The following is an 18,090-nucleotide window of genomic DNA, read 5'->3' as shown; positions in this document are numbered from 1 at the left end:
TGATTTTTGGATGGCATAAAAGAAGCCTGTAATTGTGCTTATCCACCAAGTGTTCCAGATGTCACTGCAAGAGGAGAGAGGCCAAAGGATCATGGGTCTCAACTACTATGGAATCCCTGATGTCCTTATATCCCTGAGCAGCCAACAGCAGTTAAGGCAAGCAATTCCCACTGAAGCTCTGGAATGATCCACCTCCCCTGTAAAACTCTGTGGAGAACCTTTGAGTCATCACTTAGTGGCTGGTGCTGAAAGGTGCTGTCCATACACTAAGCATCAGAAGTCAGAACTTGGCAATCTGGTCTGTGCATCCAGAGTTTGGGGGGTACTGGGATAACGAAAGGAAGGAAGATGATCTTCTGAGTGACCTGGGTCATTTCCCCATTCTGACCTCCTCCTGGTCACTCCATCGGTACCCTCGGCAATGCAGAGGATGGATGGGAAATTCACATACTTCACTACGGTTGCTTTGGCTTGGCCCACTAGCTGGCTAGGTAAGTGAGAAAAAAGTGTTGTTGATCTCTAGTTAAATCCAGTCATTCTTGGGAAAGCAAACTGACTTACCTGCAAAATAATCTCAGCAAATCGGCAATGACTAAAAAGTTGGATATGCCGAGTTGCTGAGGCCATGGGAAAATAGTTACTCTCCTACTTGGTGGGATTGGCATGTCCCCTATGGTGAGCAATTGGGCAATTTCTGCCCACATCATAGATATACATGACCTTTGACCCAACAATTCCACTTTCAGGAATTTATTCTATGGATAAGCCTGTCCATGTGTCAAATGAGATATTTATATAGTCTTTCATTATGGCATTTCATTAGCAAAAAATGCAATGGCCCAGGTGTCCATTATGGAGGACTGACCCAGTAAATTATGTTACTGCCATATAATGGAACATTATGCAGCTGTGAAAAAAGAATCAGGACTCTCCTTACTTATGAATTAGGCCTAATCTCCAAGATAGGCTACTAAGTGAAAAAGCAAGGTGAATGTGTATAGCATACTCTCATTTGTGTAAAAATATATAAAACCAATAAGTGTACTTACCTATTTCTGCATAAAATATAATTAAAAGGACCCAAAAATAAAATATTGCTTACTTCTGGGAAGGGAAAGAAACTGTGGCTGGAATTAGGGGAGAGAGAAGAACTTTTTACCTTCAGTACTTTTTAATCTTTTAAACTTATAACCAAGTGATTGCCGTTCCTGGCAGAAAGAGAATTAGAGTTTGAAGAAAAACGGCAAACTCACAAACAAAATAAAACAAACCAAGCCAAAATCCATATCCCAGGACACATGCTCCTGACCTCACCTCAGCAACCCTTCAACTATGGCGGCTGGTTTCTACCCCATTGTGTTTTGGGGTTTGGCTTCCCTTCCCTTATCTTCACACCCAAGAGGGTTCGGGGCAGCATGAGAGAGTGGGTGCCAGGTTGGCACCGACCTTACCTGCTCCTTCTCTGAATACGGGTTGTTGAGGACCACAGGCACGTTGCCCTTCCCCCATAGGTCACTGAAGACTCGGTCATTCTCTACACCGAGAGGCAGTGGCTTGTGTGACTTGCCATCCATCAGATCTCTGAAAGGCAAGGGGGCAGATGAGGAAGGTGAGGCATCAGAGAGCCTGTTGGCTGCCCCGATCTACAAGTCCTGCTTGAGTCAGTATAGAACCTGCAGTTCACCCACATCCACATGGAACCAGCCAGCTTTAGGCTCCCAGCCACCGAACAGGATCACCAATGACAGGTGGGAAGGAAGCCCCGTTGTCAAGCCCAAAAGTGACTGCATCCAAATTGGCACTGATGGCTGGCACATACCCATCTTTGCGGATATCACCTCAGGATGGCCACGGCGTGGATTTTGTGCCTTCTCCCCCACCCCATTTTATAGATATAGGAACAGAGGAGGCCCATCTTTCAGCAAAACCCCTGGACAACTTAATGTCCACAAGACTTAATCATGGATGATACAGGAGGCAGAAGGGACAGGGAAGGAACCAAGCTATGTGGGTCAGGGTGGAAATCATCCAATGCTGACTAAGGCTTTGATAATAAGATTAATGATACCAGGTCAGGATAAACAGGAAAGATTCCTAAAACAAGGGGGACAAAGCAATGACAAAAATGCAATTAACAATGATGCTAGTATTTATTAAGTACTTATTATGTGTCCAAGCACTTTATATGTTTTAGTATAATTCTTGTGACAGATGTTGAGACAACTAAGTTGCTCAAAGTCACAGTATTCCAGCCTACTCTTCCCATGCATTGTGAAGTGCAGGGTCTCACTATTATAATCATCATTATCATAATTCACCACCACCATCCTCATCACCACCACCACCATCATCACCACCACCACCATCAGCACTACCACCACCACCATCACCACCACCACCACCACCACAATCATCACTACCAAGGCATCAACACTATCACCAGCATAATCAACACCACCCCCACCATCATCACCATCATCATCACCATCACTGCCACCACCCCCACCATTAACATCACCTTTACTACCATCAGTATTACGATCATCACCATCACTACCACAATCACCACCATCCAACTCCTCATTAGCATAACCATCACTATTGTCACAGTCACCATCACCATCATCACCAGTGCTATCATCTTCATTATCATCACCTGCCATAATTATCAAATCATTATCATCACCACTTTTTTCACCTCATAATATTCTTCATCATCCCTTCCAGCATCACCATCCTCCTCCATCACACTGTCATCAACATTGGCGTTACCATCATCATCGTCCTCATAGTCATCATCAGATGAGGAAACTGAGGATCCGAGAGGTTAAATGATGGTGGAGTTGAGAATTGAATCCAGGCTGGTTGCTGATTATAGAGACTACAACTGCTTAACCAGGAAGCTTTCTGGATCCATAATGGCCCCTGGCCCCCAATCTGGTGATGACAGTCGTTTGGGATGAATCAGAAGCCAGAGTCCAGGCTCTGAGTGCACAGCCCTGAGTGCCCCCTCCAACTGCTTCCTTCAACTGTGTTTCACAAAGTCCTGATGGCCTATGCCAAAGGCACTTACATTTTTCTGCTTGGAGAGGCTTGCAATTGCCAGAAGGAATGTTCTGTTTCACCCTCTTTAAAATGTCACCCAAACACACCCGAAGTGGTTCTTGATTACAGACATTTCCCAAGTCAATGGTTTACCTACATGGTGATAAACAGAGGAATTGTCTGTTGTGAGGGTTGCTGTAAATGTCACTCCTTTCAGCTCCCAATCTCCTGATCCTGTTATATCATAAGACCCTAGTGGGGATTCAGAGAGAAGTTTAATATTGTTTGAGCGTCGGTATCATACCAGTGCTTGCACAGAAGTCACTTCATTTAATCTCAACAGACATTAAAAGCCCAATTTTACAGACGCAAAAACCGAGTCCAAAGGGTTTATAGAAGTTTCCCAAGGTTCTGCAGGAAGCACACAGCAGTGTTGGGATCTGAAATGAAGGCTGATGGATGCTTGGCCCAGATCTTTCTTTTCTTTAAAACAGAGATAGGAAAAACTAGTCAGGATGTTCACACTAGGCCAGAGGCTAAAGAGCAAGTAATGCAACTTCTCTCAATCAATGAGGTCAGTTTACAGAAATGACAGGACTCAATTACCCAGGCAACTTCAAAATGGCTCCCAGGGCTTGTGCAGGGAGGGTGGCTTTTGTCATCTTTTTCTTTTTTTGTTCTTTCTTTCTTTTTTTTTTTTTCTTTAAGCATTTAACATCTTTGTTTAAGTAACGCGTTTGGAGTGCTTTGCAGGCACTTATTTACAAGTCCTATGTGAAGCAAAGGGGAAGAAGATTTTTAATATGGGGCCATGGGAACATATGGGTTGAGCTATTTTGCTTCCCTTCACCCAAGAGCAAAATCAGAAGTAGATTTCCGTAGATTCCCAATGCCCAGTCTGACAACAACAACCAGGTCTGAGAGCTGGGGTATTGCTAAACGTGCTCACCAGGGTCTCAGTGTGATGGGGGTGAATGAGCAGCGTGTTGGCTAAAAGCACTGTGGATTGGGTGGAACTGGGTTCACTTCTTGGCTTTATTGGTGATAGGCTGTGCAACTCAGATATTTTTGATACTTAAGCTTTCTAATTCTCCATTTATGCATCTCGAAAATAGGTTTAATGATCACACCTCGTTCATGGGGTTGCTGCAAGGGCTAAGGCTTACAGTATTTAGCCCGTGGGCTTGTTAGCACTCTTACCAATGACAGTGGGTTGGGGGAGAAGGGAAGAGCACAGGCTGTACCTACACACTATATGACTACTGATCTATTTTTTTTTATTTATATGTATTTTACATCATTCTTCATTTTTGTACAACGTGTGCTTTCTCCTCTCAGGTTGATCTGTTTTCTTGAAACTAAAATTCTTAATAATGAACTGAGATTCCCACCCTGATGATGCACAAAGGAGTGCTGGGCATCGACGCCATCAGAAATCAATCAGGATCAGCAGGACAAGATGTACCAGGGTCAAGATAATGGGGAGGCTGAATGTGACAAATACCAGAAACATTAGCTGGCCATTCTGATGGGCTATTAGCACATGACTAACTGTTTTTGTTTAACTTAATATAAAAAGGCCAGCTTGAGATAAGATGGCAGAAGGGTTTCTTCAGGGTGTTGCACCTGCCGTTCTCTCAGATCGCTGGCCAGCTTTCTGAATAAAGTGCTTCTTACAGAATCAATTCCTGTTGCTGCTTATTGGCTTTCTGTAGTGACAGGCAGCACCAAGGACCTGGCCTTTTCTGGTAAAACCACTAGCTTATAGGCTAAACAGACAGAAACAAGAAAAGGAAAATGCTAGTTCTGTATGAGACAGTCAAGAATCCCCTAAGCTGGCATAAACTTTCAGAGACGAGGGAAACATTCCACATCTGTGCTGACTGGTGGTATTGCCACTAGCCACAGGTGGCAACTGAGCACTTGAATTAAGAGTATTGTCACTGAAGAATGAAATGTTTGATTTTATTGAACTCTCATGAAATTGAAACAGCCACCTGAGGCAAGTGACCTAGTATAGGACAGCCCCTGGCTCTCACCTCCTCTCAGTGTCCACATCATCTGGAAAGGCTGTCCCCAGAGGGCGTGGCATTCTGGGTGTGCCCATGTACTACAGCTATCACATGGCCATGTCTGATGGCTCTCAAACTTCAGACTGCATCAGAATTAACCCAGGGGCTTGTTAAAATTCACCTGAGTCCATCCCTGGAGAGTGTGAAGTCTGCTCTAGGCGGGAGCCTGGAATCTGCATTGTCAAAAGGTCGCCACATGGTTCATGGACACCCTTGAAGACCCATTTTCTTGGGAATGCCCTGGGCCCAACTCTACTGTCAACAGCAAGCTGCCCTCCTGGTTAGAAACGTCAGCCCTCCGTCTCCCCTCCTTCCTCCAGCTCCTTCCCTCAGCTCTTCTGCAGCCCTCTCTGTCCCTGTAAGGGCAGGTGTAGTGCTCTGCCCCCCACCTGGCGAGCATTTCCTATGCTTTCTGGCAGGGACTAAACTAAAATCCTTTTTCTGCCACGTTGCTAGCTGGACAAGCCAAGAGTCGGTCTAGCATCTCTAAACCTCTGAGCACCTTTGCCAGGTCCTTCCCAATGAGGCTCCCCGGGAGCCCGGTCCCTGACCTCTCATGCAGGGGATAGGGGCCCTAAGCCTGACTCTATAGGAAGTTGGCACGCGTGCCCTCAAGAGCTGACCACTAGCCAACCCTGAGGCTCCAGGAGGGGCAGCAGGTGGCCAGGCCTGTGTGCAGCACATAGCCTGGAGGTGGAGCCGCTGGCCCAGCCAGGCAAGGAGGCCGCTGAGGAGCAGCTGGTCCTGGCAGGAAGTCCTGCCCACGTCTCTCAGCAGACGCCTCACTCTCTCTGGCTCCCCTTCTCCCTCTCCACACACTCAACAGCCCTTGGTTTCTGTCTCCACCTGGTCATGAATGCTGGGAGCTGTGGAAACCAGGTTTGAGGTCTCGGCACGGCTCTTCTCCTGGATTTTGTGAAGCTGGAGTGGGGGAAGGTCTCATAGAGAGAAAAATGTGCTCCTGAAAGCCGGCTCTGGGATGAATGCTGTCACCGAGCAGTGAGGTGAGGCCTCCAGTCTAGGCATAATAATAGTGCAAGAGCTGGGCAGGACTCCCCAGCTCCAGGCTTCATAGGGTGCAGGCGGGGCACGCCGGGCTGAGTGTGGACGGTGGGGAACCGGAAGGGCCATGAATTCCCCTTTCCCACGGTAGGCTGCCTCGCCAGGAGATGGACTAACGCTAACAGTTCTTCGGATGTAGATAGCAGAGTGAGTCTGGAGACCAGTTTTATGATGACATCTCTTGAATTCTCTATTTTGTCACAAATTCACTCTTTCTGTGAACTGAAGGTTCGAATAAAATTCAAGGGAGAACTAGCTGGGACCCTTAGCTCCCAACTTGTGACCACTGACCTGAACGGATGTTGGACTTCCTGCCAAAGTGGTTTCCAGAAGGGTTGAATGGAGCAGTAAACCTTCCAGGTGTGGCCTGACAGGAGAGGGACATGGCCAGTGGCCTGGTCTGCAGTGAGCAGCCCGCCACTGGCCTTCAGGAGGAACGTGAATGGTTGTTCTGGAAGGACTCTTAGGGCTCATCTGGTTCACGTACTCTTTCTAGGGATGGGAAAACTAAAGCCCAAAAGGACCAAGGGCTTTCCTAAAATATGTAGCTGGTGAGGAACACAGGGGGGACACTGAACCCCATCTAGACAGAACTTATTAGGATGGCTACGGGTCAACTACTGGTCAGTCCAGGGTCTGACCGCAGTGTTGCCCAGTAGCACTCATTGGGTGAGTGTGGTAAGCTGAATAAGGGCCCCCAATGATATCAGGTCCCAATCCCATGAAAAAGGGGACTTTACAGGTATGATTAAGTCAACAATCTTGAAAGGGGGAGATTATTCTGGATTCTCAGGATGGGCCTTAGAAGCAATCACAAGTGTCTTTACAAGGATATAGAAGAGGATGGCCTGTGAAGATGCTACACTGCTAGCTTTGAAGGTGGAGGGAGGGGCCACGGGCAGGCAAGGAATCAGCCTCTCCTCGAGAGCCTCCAGAAGAATCGCAGCCCCTGCCCACACCTTAATTTTAGCTCGGCCAGGCCGACCCTGACAGAAAAACCCCAGAACTGCAAGTGAACAAATGTGTGTTGCTCGAAGTCACCAAGTTTGGAGTCATTTTTTCACAGCAGCCCCAGGAGGCTGATGCAACAGTGGGTGGAGGGTGGCAGGGACAGAGATGACACCTAGATGCCCAGCACTCCCCCCACCACATACCACACTCAAGAGTCTCCAGTCTTTCTGTAACAGGGTGGTCCCCAGGAAAGGGGGAGGTTCCAGGTTCCCTGCCCCACCCAAGGGAGGGTGGAGCTGAGCAGGAAGAGGAGAAGCTGCAGAAGAGACTGAGGAAGGAAGCAGGATGGAGCCAGGAGACCTGGAGGAGGCACATGGAGCCTAGAGACACGTGAAGAAACTGCGCTTGTCTTTTGGTCGTGGACTAGGTGACACAGATGTGGGTGAGACCCGTGGGGAGGTGACAATGGCAGCTTTTATCTTGATGTTGATTTTGCTCTTTTCCTTCCGGGCTTGTCCGGTTGTTTGTGACCCTTTTCTGTGGGTCCCCACTGGAAGATGCTTTAGACTTGTGGCAGGCTTTGGGGCCTTGTTCTGGGCCAATCCCATATGGATGGACTTTTACCCACGAGGGGACGGGTAACTTTGGGTGCTTCATTTAGAAACTAGACTCTTTGCCTTACCTGTATTGTTTCCTAGTTTTATTAAAGTTCCTTCCCATTAAAGTCTTATATGTTTTGTGCTGATGCGGCGGATGGCAGAACCCATTTAGAATAGGCAGGTTTGCGGGGTTTGGGCTGACCCTCTCCCTGTCCTATAACAGCTTGGCGCCCACATTGTAACCCTAAAAAAGACTGTCTCCTAAGACTACACCCTGAGATTGTGCCACCATAGATATGGTGGAATAAAAATTAAAAGGGGGGATTGTAACAGGGTGGTCCCCAGGAAAGGGGGAGGTTCCAGGTTCCCTGCCCCACCCAAGGGAGGGTGGAGCTGAGCAGGAAGAGGAGAAGCTGCAGAAGAGACTGAGGAAGGAAGCAGGATGGAGCCAGGAGACCTGGAGGAGGCACATGGAGCCTAGAGACACGTGAAGAAACTGCGCTTGTCTTTTGGTCGTGGACTAGGTGACACAGATGTGGGTGAGACCCGTGGGGAGGTGACAATGGCAGCTTTTATCTTGATGTTGATTTTGCTCTTTTCCTTCCGGGCTTGTCCGGTTGTTTGTGACCCTTTTCTGTGGGTCCCCACTGGAAGATGCTTTAGACTTGTGGCAGGCTTTGGGGCCTTGTTCTGGGCCAATCCCATATGGATGGACTTTTACCCACGAGGGGACGGGTAACTTTGGGTGCTTCATTTAGAAACTAGACTCTTTGCCTTACCTGTATTGTTTCCTAGTTTTATTAAAGTTCCTTCCCATTAAAGTCTCATATGTTTTGTGCTGATGCGGCGGATGGCAGAACCCATTTAGAATAGGCAGGTTTGCGGGGTTTGGGCTGACCCTCTCCCTGTCCTATAACATTTCAGTTCCTAGAACGTCCCAGCCTCATTTCTGCCTCAGGGCCTTTGTTCTTCCTCTACCCTCTGCAGGAATGCCCTTTCCTCGATTTCACGTGGCTCATCCGTCTGGCCTCAGTACACATGTTGCCTCTCAGAGAGGCCGCCCCTGACCTTTCCATCTGAGGTCCTCCCCAACTCCAAGCCCCATTTCTCTGAGTTTTATGTCCTTCATAGATTGTATCAATATCTAAAATGACTGCATGTGCTGTGTGTTTATTATTCATTTCTTGTCTCTATGACCTCTTAATAAAAGAGCTTTACTAATGGATCCAAGTTCTGAGACCAATATCTGAGGCAGAAGGAAATATCTGAGGTAGAAAGAGGCTTCATAAATACTCATGAAATAAAAGATGGCGAGGAGCCCCCTGGTTGTGTGCAGTTTGGGGTAGGTGGGCGGGCTGATTCCCCAGAATGAGGGGCTGCTTACCCACCCCACAGGTCACAGCTGGAAAGAGGGACAAAGGGGGAGTAATACCGCCTTAAGGAGGGCCTCTCTCCCCTTCCTAGGAAAGGATGGACTGGGGAAGCCACTTTTGTTCTGATGGTCAAAGTGTACATGGAAAGGTGCAGAGATTCGGTGTGAAGGCAAAGTTATTGTGTTCAATTCCTCAGCTGAAAAATGCCACCAGAGTAGTTTAAAGTGATGAGGCATGTCGGGGGCAGCCTGAGAGGGGACTCTCTGAGGTTCATTCTCCAGAAGTACTATCTATAGGTACCTCAGGGCCTCAGTTTCCCTTTTAGACTGAGTCAATATTCTGATGTCTTCAGACAAAATTCTGATGTCATCAGAACAATATTCTGATGTATCACGATGGCTGGTGGTCAAGGGCACTGTGATCAAGAGCCTGGCTTGGGGACAAGTCCTGGCTCTGCCATGTGCTGTGTAACCTGCGGCAAGTGACTGCACCTCTCTGAACCTTGGCTTCCTTATCAGGAGCATGGGAGGTAAATGAATTAATTATGTAAAGACCTAGCATGGTGCCCCGGAGCGCGCAGCAGCTGGCTGGCCGGAGGATGTTATGAAACTTGTTGCAGATGTTGGCTTCCTCCTCTGGATTAAGCTGATTCTTTAGGGTGGAAATTGACTCTGTTCCTCCAGATCCTCTCACCTGGCTTCTTTTTAACTCTAGGCACTCATGTGCGATTTCTAGGTAGAAGCAGGACTGTGACCTCAGGCAAGGTGCTTTGCCTCGCTGAGCTTCCGTTCCTTATATAAGATGGAGCTAAAATCACGTTCCTTATCTATAAGATGGAGCTAAAATCACGCATCCTACTTAGGGAGCTGACTTCACACACGAGGTAATCTAAGTAACTGAGTGCCCTGCAAGTGGAGAAGTTAGTTATCAGAGCACAGGGCGAGGCTGAACGGCGGGTCCAGATGGATGCTGGGCCGGGGACCTTGGCCTCTTTAGAACCTTCCTTCAGGGCAGCAAGCTGAGCAACCTGGATTTCCTCTGACAGGCTTAGAAGTGACCGTTTTAAAGTGACCGCTCCCAAGCACAGAAGGTCCCAGAAACCCCCAGATTCCCTTCCTTACACTCTCTCACATGCTGCCACCGCCTGCCCCCGCCACCTCCTCCCTGGGATGAAGGAATGAGGCTGCATGTAAACGTGGCTTCTCCCGACAAGGGCCAGCACCCCCACGGGGGAAAGAGACTAGATGGGGCAGGAGAATAAGTCTGTGTCCAAAAGGAAAGAGGGAAGGAAGACAATGAGGGCCCAGGTGCAGGACACAAGGGCGCTGCTGAAACCAGGGGTGGCCCGGCTTCTGCTCGGTCCCCAGAAGCCACGGATTGCTGAGTGTGACCTGGATGTGGGGCTTGGGGTTGGCTGGTAGCCGGCCTCACTGTCACCTGTTCATCCTGCATCAGGGAGGCCAGTTCCCACCCCACCCTGGAGCAGCATGCAGCCAGGACGGAGAGGCCAATGGGAAGGTGAGTAATTTCCAGGCAGCGTGTACTCCAAGAGGCCTGAGCCAGCCCCCAGAGTGGTCCCGAAGAACATTCTATCTTTCTCTGGGTTCCTGTTTTCTGACTGGTGACACTGATTCTTAACAAGGCTTTTGTTCTGGCCCCTGGGAGGCAGTTTGGCATCATGTGGGGGCACTTTTGGTTGCTGGCATCTTGGAGGGAGAGAGGTTACACTGAGTGATGGACACCCTGCAAGGCTGGGACAAACCCACATTAGGGAGAAGGGTTCTGACCACATGTAAACTTTGGACACCCAGGCAGATGTCCCTGAACTGAGACCCCATTCAGTCGTGGTGTGTAAATGTGGCTTAATAATATGGCTTTAAAACAGACTGAATTGTCCATGTGTGCAACTACTTGGTAAATCAAAGAGACAGGACGTGGCTTTATCGGGAGCTGCTCACCATTTTGGAAAATCACGTCACCAAGGCGACGCTGCTGGTGGCATTTGAGTTGCCAAAACAACACACCTGAGTCAATCTGCGTTTTGACACTGTCGTGTTTGCAGTGATTCTATGTTTAGGCACAAACATCTGACCCATCCAGGGAGTCACGCCTGGACCCTGAGAGTTAAATGACAGGTTCTCCTATGCCATGTTACTTGGATGCTCTGCCGCCTTTACTTTATAATTAGGGCATTATGTTGATTAAAAAAGGAAAAATGTGGGTAGGTTAAATGATCCCTGAAAGAGCATCCCGTGAGTGAAAGGGGCAAGTAACAATATTTGTTAAAAAATGGGGGTGGCTTGAGTCCAGCAGGGTGTGAGCCACCAAGTTTGGGGGTCATACTCTTATTACTATCCACCCTGAGAACCACTCACTGTTTTGTGGGCTCCGGACTTGCTCCCCAACCTTACTTCCTTGGAAGCAGTCTTTCCTGCTCTTCTGCGAGGGTGAGACAGGGTCACCAGAGGGAGGGCGGTAGTGGAGCAGGGCAGGCTGGGGGTTCAGATGCAATCTTTCCCATTGGGAAGCAGATGCCCCAAAGCAGAACCCAGCTCAGACTGGCTGACCCTCCCTTATCCTCAGGGAAACAGGCTGCTGCTTCCCAGTCGGTGGCTGGACCGGCCCCTGGGGCCTGGCTGCCGGGAGGGCTCCATGAAAGCCCTTCCCACGACAGCCCCACCCAAGTCTAGAAGCCCTGCACCTGGCCTCGGTGTGCCAGACGTCGGGGACTTCTCCCTACACACGGACACTCCATCTGCGGGGGCTGAGCTTGAGCCTCCTGGAACACTGACACTCACCGCCCAGGCCAGTCAGGAACAAGAACCAAGCACACGGAACATTAGGCAGTTGGTGCTCAGCTGCCCCAGTCAATGTCGGCTGCTCTTGGGAGGATCTGGTGCTGAGGGTTACAGAAGCGCCTATAGGATTGGAGGAGGTGATGCCAGGAGCCTTTGGGGAGGGGCACTTCCGTGTCTCCGAGAACAAGAGCAGTGATTGCTCTGGATTCTGCAGATCTTTAGAATTTCAGCCCTCCGAAGGAAACTCAGGGGACCTGCGGTGGCTCAGCAGACACAGCCAGACTGAACAGGCCATGGCTGCTGGCATGCGAGTGGGGGTCCCCTGGGAGGTGCTAGCCCCTTCAGAGCAGGGCTCTAGCTTCGGGGGGAGTCTTCCATTCTAGTTGCAATTGAGTTAGGCCTGGTCTCTGAGAACAGGAGAACCCCAGGAAGTCATGCTGGCCCCCAGCTACGGAAATGGACATCGGGGCACCAGGGAGCCCTGACTGTCTGCCTCACCAAGATGGCCACAACATGCGCTACGTATGGGGCCAAGGCTCCGTCTCCCACGGAGACAGGACCTAAGGGGTATGTGTGTGTCAGGGTTGGGGGGGGTGGTCCAGGGTGTCTCCAGGGAACTTGCACAAGAGCAGAGGGCCACAGGGCAGGGGCTCAAAAGGCAGCAAGTGGTCCTGCTTTCCCGTCAGCTCAGGGATTTCCAATGAAGCCTCATCTTCCTATGGGGGGGTCTCGGAGGAACTGGTGCAGTTTTTGCCCAGGTGTGAGAAGTTAGGAAAAGTTTCAGTATAAAATGGTGTGCCTCAGATGGAGGAGCCTACCAAAGGGTGGTTTTTGGGTTCCCCATCAGGAAGGAGTACTGGATCCCATGCAGTTCATCAAACACCCCAGTACCCTGGTATCCCCCTTTCTCTCTGCCTAGAATGCTCCATGAAGCTGCAAGTCTTCCTCTCTCCTTTGTCTGGGTCTTCCAACATGGCCTTCCTAGGTAGAGAAAGTCGCAGAGCCTCCCTCTAAAATTTCACCCTCTCCAACACTTCCTAATCCCTGCCTACTCTACTGATCTTAGCACATTGTAGGGTAAGGTAAAAGGCATCAGGCTTTTCTGCCCTCCCGCCATCAGGATAGATGAGGGAACCCTGTGATCCTGAATGCATGCCTGATGGCGGGCACCTGGAGTAGGGTACACGTGTGCTAAGACTGTGCTTTTAAGGGCGGCGCCACAGGGATGCCAGAAGCTGAGAAAGCAGCAGCAGAAGCCGAAGGGAAGCCGAGATCACCAGAGAGCCCAGAGAGAGTGAGGATTTGCTGGGGGCTGGGAGGCCTGCCAGCCTCCCGGCCCCCCAGCACCCTTGCCTGCCATATGCCTGGTGAACCCCCATAAAAGACCTGCAAAAAACCACTGAGGACTCTGACTCCTCCTTTACTCGGTCTGCATGGGATCGGAAAACCTGCACCGTGTCTATTCCTGCCTTTACAGTGTTCCTCCTCCCAACAGTTGTCACCACGGAGGTGCCTATGTAGGGAAAAAAGACTAACGTGGAGGGTGGTCTCAAGAAATCTACTGAAAACTACTCGGTCTGCATGGGATCTGAAAACCTGCACTGTGTCCTGTTCCTGCCTTTACACACATCCACTGGACTACACATTTTCCATCTTTATGCTAACTATTCTTCATCTTCCCCACTGCACAGTCAGCTCATCCACTCACAAGGTCAGAGGATTTGTCAATTCCATTCACTGCTTTACTCTGGGTGCCCAGAACAGCGTGGCACATAGTAGGTCCTCAATGAATATGTTACGTGAATGAATGCAAGACCCTTGAGAACTACCCTAATCCAGGCCCCTGAGGGACTCCCTGGTGACCTGGGGACACCTGGGTGCTTGAGGTGGTATGGAGGAGTCTGGGTCTGGATTTTGGGTGGTGGAGCCCAGACCCCAGCCTCCTTCTAATGGGGAGTGCAGAAGAGGAACCCACCTAGGCCCACCCTGATAGTGCTGGGGGACGGAGGGTCAGTGCTAGACCTAAGATGAGAGTGGGGGGAGGGCAGAGGGAAAATTCTTTCTCCTGTCTCCACTGTTCTCTGACCACCTGGCCCAGCTGCTGACTCCTCCCCAGAGAAGGAACTAGAATCGCCCACTGTGTTGCCAGCTCTCCACCTCCAGAGAATCAGAAAATGCCAAGCTGGCAAACACAGGGGGCTGGTACCAGTTGGTTCTTCAAGTCCGAGCCTCAGCTCCCACATAATCCCAACCAGACCACAGTTTGGGGAGTCGGGCCCATTCTCTGCTTTAATTCCAAATCCCCTCCTCAGGACCTTCCTTGCTCGCCACTGCGGCCGCAAGGGGGATTGCTGGAGGATGATAGGGGAAGACTGGAAGACATGACTCCCGCGACCGTGATCACTAACTATGGGTTCCCAGGCAAGAGATTCAGGCTAGAAGTTACGCCTACTCTGCTCTTTCAATTGCAGGTTTTTTAAAAAGATTTATTTATTTATGCATACAAGAGCTGGGGTGCATACCAGAGGTGCGGCGGGTGAGAGGATTCACCAGAGACAGAGTGGGGAACAAAACAGGCAGATTGACTGAAATACACAGCAGTGGGACGACAGGAGAGGTCTGCTGCGCCATGTGGGTAGCTCCCTGGCCTGGAATCGAACTCGTGCTGCAGAGGCTGCGGGTAGTGTCATAGTGCTGCCTAATACTTAATCCCTTGCACCACCAGGGAGGCCCTGAATTTCAGTTTTAAGAGCAAGAGGCAAGGATGGGTGAGTGGATGCTCCTGTCCAGGTGGCTGAGACAACTGATAATACACACACACACACACACACACACACACACACACACGACGGGTATACCCATGGAGCTTACCTGTCCACCTGGACTTCTGCATCTTTCGTCTGTGCCTTGGCAGCTGCTCCGCCATTGAGTCCTTTGGCCCCACTGGTGAGCAGGCTCAGCACTGGCTCTATCTCTCTGAGCAGTTCATTGTTCTCCCCGCTGCCCTGGGGGCCCACCCCGGCACCTTTCTTGGCAGGGTTCTGGCTTGGGTGCCTGGGAGCCAGGCCGTTAGTGTGGGCGAGCAGGCCAGCTTCCGGCCCATTGTCTGAGGCAGGCGGCGGCCCTCCGGGACCCGTAGCCCTGTCCCCTGCCAGTGGCTGCTCTTTGCTGGCTGACGGCTGGTGGGTCAGATCGACAGCAGTGGGGGGTGGACCCAGGGGCCGTGTCACCCGGATGGTTTTGGGGGTCCCGTCCCCAGTAAAGGTAGTCTCTAGATGCGTGGTGAAGCCCTCGGGGCCCCTCAGGATGAGGACCACATGGGTCTCGGAGGCAATGCCCCTGAGGACCTCCAGGGCGCTGTCATAGCTCAGATCCACCAAGGGCTGGCCGTTGACCGCGAGAATGATGTCCCCAGCCTGGATGAGGCCGCTCTGCTCTGCGGCACCCCCTCGAATCAGGTCAGAGATGATCACAGGGGGCTTGTTCACCCGCTCCTTCACCAAGAAGCCCAGGCCCCCCACTTTGCGCTTGAAGAGGCGGACAGAAATGACATTGGGTTGGATCTGCTGTACCGTGAACATGTGATTCTCCATGGCGTCCTGTGTCCAAGAGGCTGGAGACCTCAGAATATGTCAAGCCAAGGCGACGTCCCCTGGAGGAGCCAGGCTTCAGGCTGTGCCGAGAGAAGGCGCTGCAGGAGCTGCGAGAGTCTCGAGAGCTGGCTGCCTGGGGTCCGGGTCCTCTGTGCCTGTGACGTCAAGTGGCGTCACCCCCTCATTGCTGTCGGGACATTGGTGGCATGATTTCATGCGTCTGCTCCCTCCTTGTTCTCCAAGGAAGTGATGAGTGATCAGGCAGACGTCAGGAGAAGCGGTGGGGAGTGTCCCCAAGCAGCAGGTCGGGTGGACTGGGAAGAAGTGTCTGGGGGACGCACGTAGCTGTGTCTAGAGGTGATGCATGCTAGATGTGGATCGCCAGCCCAATAGAAGCAGATCAGATCAGGGGCTTCCTGAGCTGGTGACAAGGAACAAGGGAGGGATGAAAAGAATTAAAAAGGAGAGACTGATGCTGAGCGCCCAACACCAAGTTCAAGACCAGGATGGAAAACAGTGGAGTCAAGTTGTTGGAGTTCAGAAATTAACCCAGAAATGAAATCCTTCTTCCTCCAGGGGGCCCACTCCCCAGTTAGCTGTAAGCTCCTTATTATCATCTCCATGCCTAAAGCCCTGCAGGGCCAAAGGGCGCCCCCGGACAGAGCACTGACGGTGAGTCCCAGAACTCAGATGGCAAGAATCAGACCTCTCATCTCCTTGTCACTGCGAGAAGTCCCCACGCCAACATATCTCGCAGCGTTGGGCACTCTGTGTTTTGCAAACATTTTCTAATCATAGGTCAGAGCTCAGCCAGCCTGGGTCTTTGGCCTCTCCATTGAGGCCACCCCCAAATTTCCCTTAAGAAAGCCCACTGGAGGGGGACTGGTACCGTCCATGGAACTGCTGATGAGGGATGCCCATTGGGCTTGGCCACATCACAAACCATTATGAACCCAATTTAGTGTAAGTACCAAAGAGATGGATTCACACAAAACTCTGAAGGACATTTGTGCTCCACCGATGGTCTGAGACCCTAATGGAGAAGCATTAGCAGGAGGGGGCTTGTGCCCCCAGGGTCAACAAGAGCGCAGAGCAGGTGTCCAGTAAATGTGGATGACTGAAAAGGGGAAAAAAAAAAACCCCAAGACTAAACAGAACCCACACTTATGGAGCACTGAGGCTCTGAACATGTACGTCCCCCACTTTGAGTCACACGGTAACCCTTCAGCAGAGGAGAGCGGAGCTGGGGCAGTCTCAGTCAGCTGCCCACGGTCACACAGAAAATGGTGGCCGAGGATTTGAACTCAGTTGGGCTCCATTCTTGTTCCGAGGTCGCAAACCCAAACTTTCGTTTTAAAACATTTATCTTCTAGTTATTTTACCAACTCCTCCAGATTCAGAGAAACGGGGTTTGGCCGGGGTAGCACGGCCAGCAGAGAGCCCTGGGTGCAGGTGTACAGCCAGCAGCTCTGTCAACTGGTCCCGTGCACCTGGGGCGGGGCAGGTGATCTGTGGGTGTGGGTGGAGTGGGGATGCGTGGGGGGCAGCAGGGAAGCCCTCAGTGTATTTCCTGTCCCTTAGCTCAAGTCCCAGTTCCCTCTGTGTCCTAACACCCCTTCCTGCCAGCATCCTTAGCACAAGGAGGGAGCCCCCAGCTGCCACTACTAACAAAGTGACACTCACTCCCTCGTTTCCCTTTTTGCGACTTCCTGGGGTCACCCCTGGGCGGAGGCAGCTGTCAGGCTCTTGCTGCCTCTGAAAACAGGCTGTGGGTGCAGACACCCCCTGGGGAGGAGAAGCCACCTCCTGGATCCCCTCCTGGGGTGGTTAACAAGTTCAGCCTACCCCCTCTGCAGCTTGCGTTACGTAACTCTGCCAGTCCCTCTGTGTGGGTGAGGAATAATGAATACCCGGGCCCAGCCCGGGCTGCCTTCTCCATCTGGCGTCGCTCTGTGTGTGTTTCTCTCTGCGTATTCATGCATCGCCCTCATGCTGGTCACTCCTCGGCTGTGTGTGTGAGCTGGTGCAACCCGGGTGTCCACTGGCTGAGTGTCTTTCAGTATCTCTGGTTTACAGAGAAAGCCTTCCGGAAGCACTGGGTCCTTCCTCACTAGGGAGGAGCGGCCCAGCCCCACCCTCCTGCTTGCTTCCTGAACTCACCCTTAGCCCTATTACTTCTGGGTACCAAAGCCAGGATGTTCCTTTTTGGGTTGGAGGCAGAGACAGCTGGGACCTCCTGATCTCTCGAGGGTCCAATATTGGCATCGGGCTCCATTCTTTAATTAAAGGAGGGAATGGAAGGTGAGCTCTTGGGGGAGGTTGGGCCCCCAAGTTCTCTTCTTCCACAGGCTGGGGGGCGGTCAGACCTCACTGAAGGACAGAGCCTGGGCTTGGCTGAAGTTAACAAAGAGGAATGAAGCCATCCCTGAGCCTCCCCAGTCACCCTCAGCTTTTCTTCCCTCTTTTTCAGCTGCTTCCCTAAGTCACAGAGGGCTCTGGCTGGTGCCTGGGAAACTGGGGGTGGGGTGGGGTTGTTTCTCCATCTTTGGCCTTCAGAAAGAAACTGATTATTTGGAAGGAATTGGAAGAAGGCTGGG

At 51.1% G+C, this 18,090-nt stretch overlaps 1 protein-coding gene across 2 annotated transcripts in view; it reads right to left on the bottom strand.

Annotated features, from left to right (window-relative positions):
* NOS1 (nitric oxide synthase 1) overlaps positions 1 to 18,090 on the bottom strand; it is a 125,424-nt gene that overhangs the window by 59,352 nt on the left and 47,982 nt on the right. For both annotated transcript variants that reach the window (XM_037511093.2, XM_037511092.2), the window contains exons 3-4: positions 14,772 to 15,914; positions 1,452 to 1,581 (exon numbers count right to left, since the gene is read on the bottom strand). In XM_037511093.2, the coding sequence (XP_037366990.1) occupies positions 1,452 to 1,581; positions 14,772 to 15,493 (852 nt within the window). In that variant the 5' untranslated portion in view covers positions 15,494 to 15,914. The remainder of the gene's footprint in view (positions 1 to 1,451; positions 1,582 to 14,771; positions 15,915 to 18,090) is intronic.

Source organism: Talpa occidentalis, unplaced genomic scaffold, assembly GCF_014898055.3.
Source record: "Talpa occidentalis isolate TD23 unplaced genomic scaffold, MPIMG_talOcc4v2.1 talOcc4.14, whole genome shotgun sequence".
NCBI classification, from domain to species: domain Eukaryota; kingdom Metazoa; phylum Chordata; class Mammalia; order Eulipotyphla; family Talpidae; genus Talpa; species Talpa occidentalis.
This window is presented reverse-complemented; position numbering and strand designations above follow the sequence as displayed.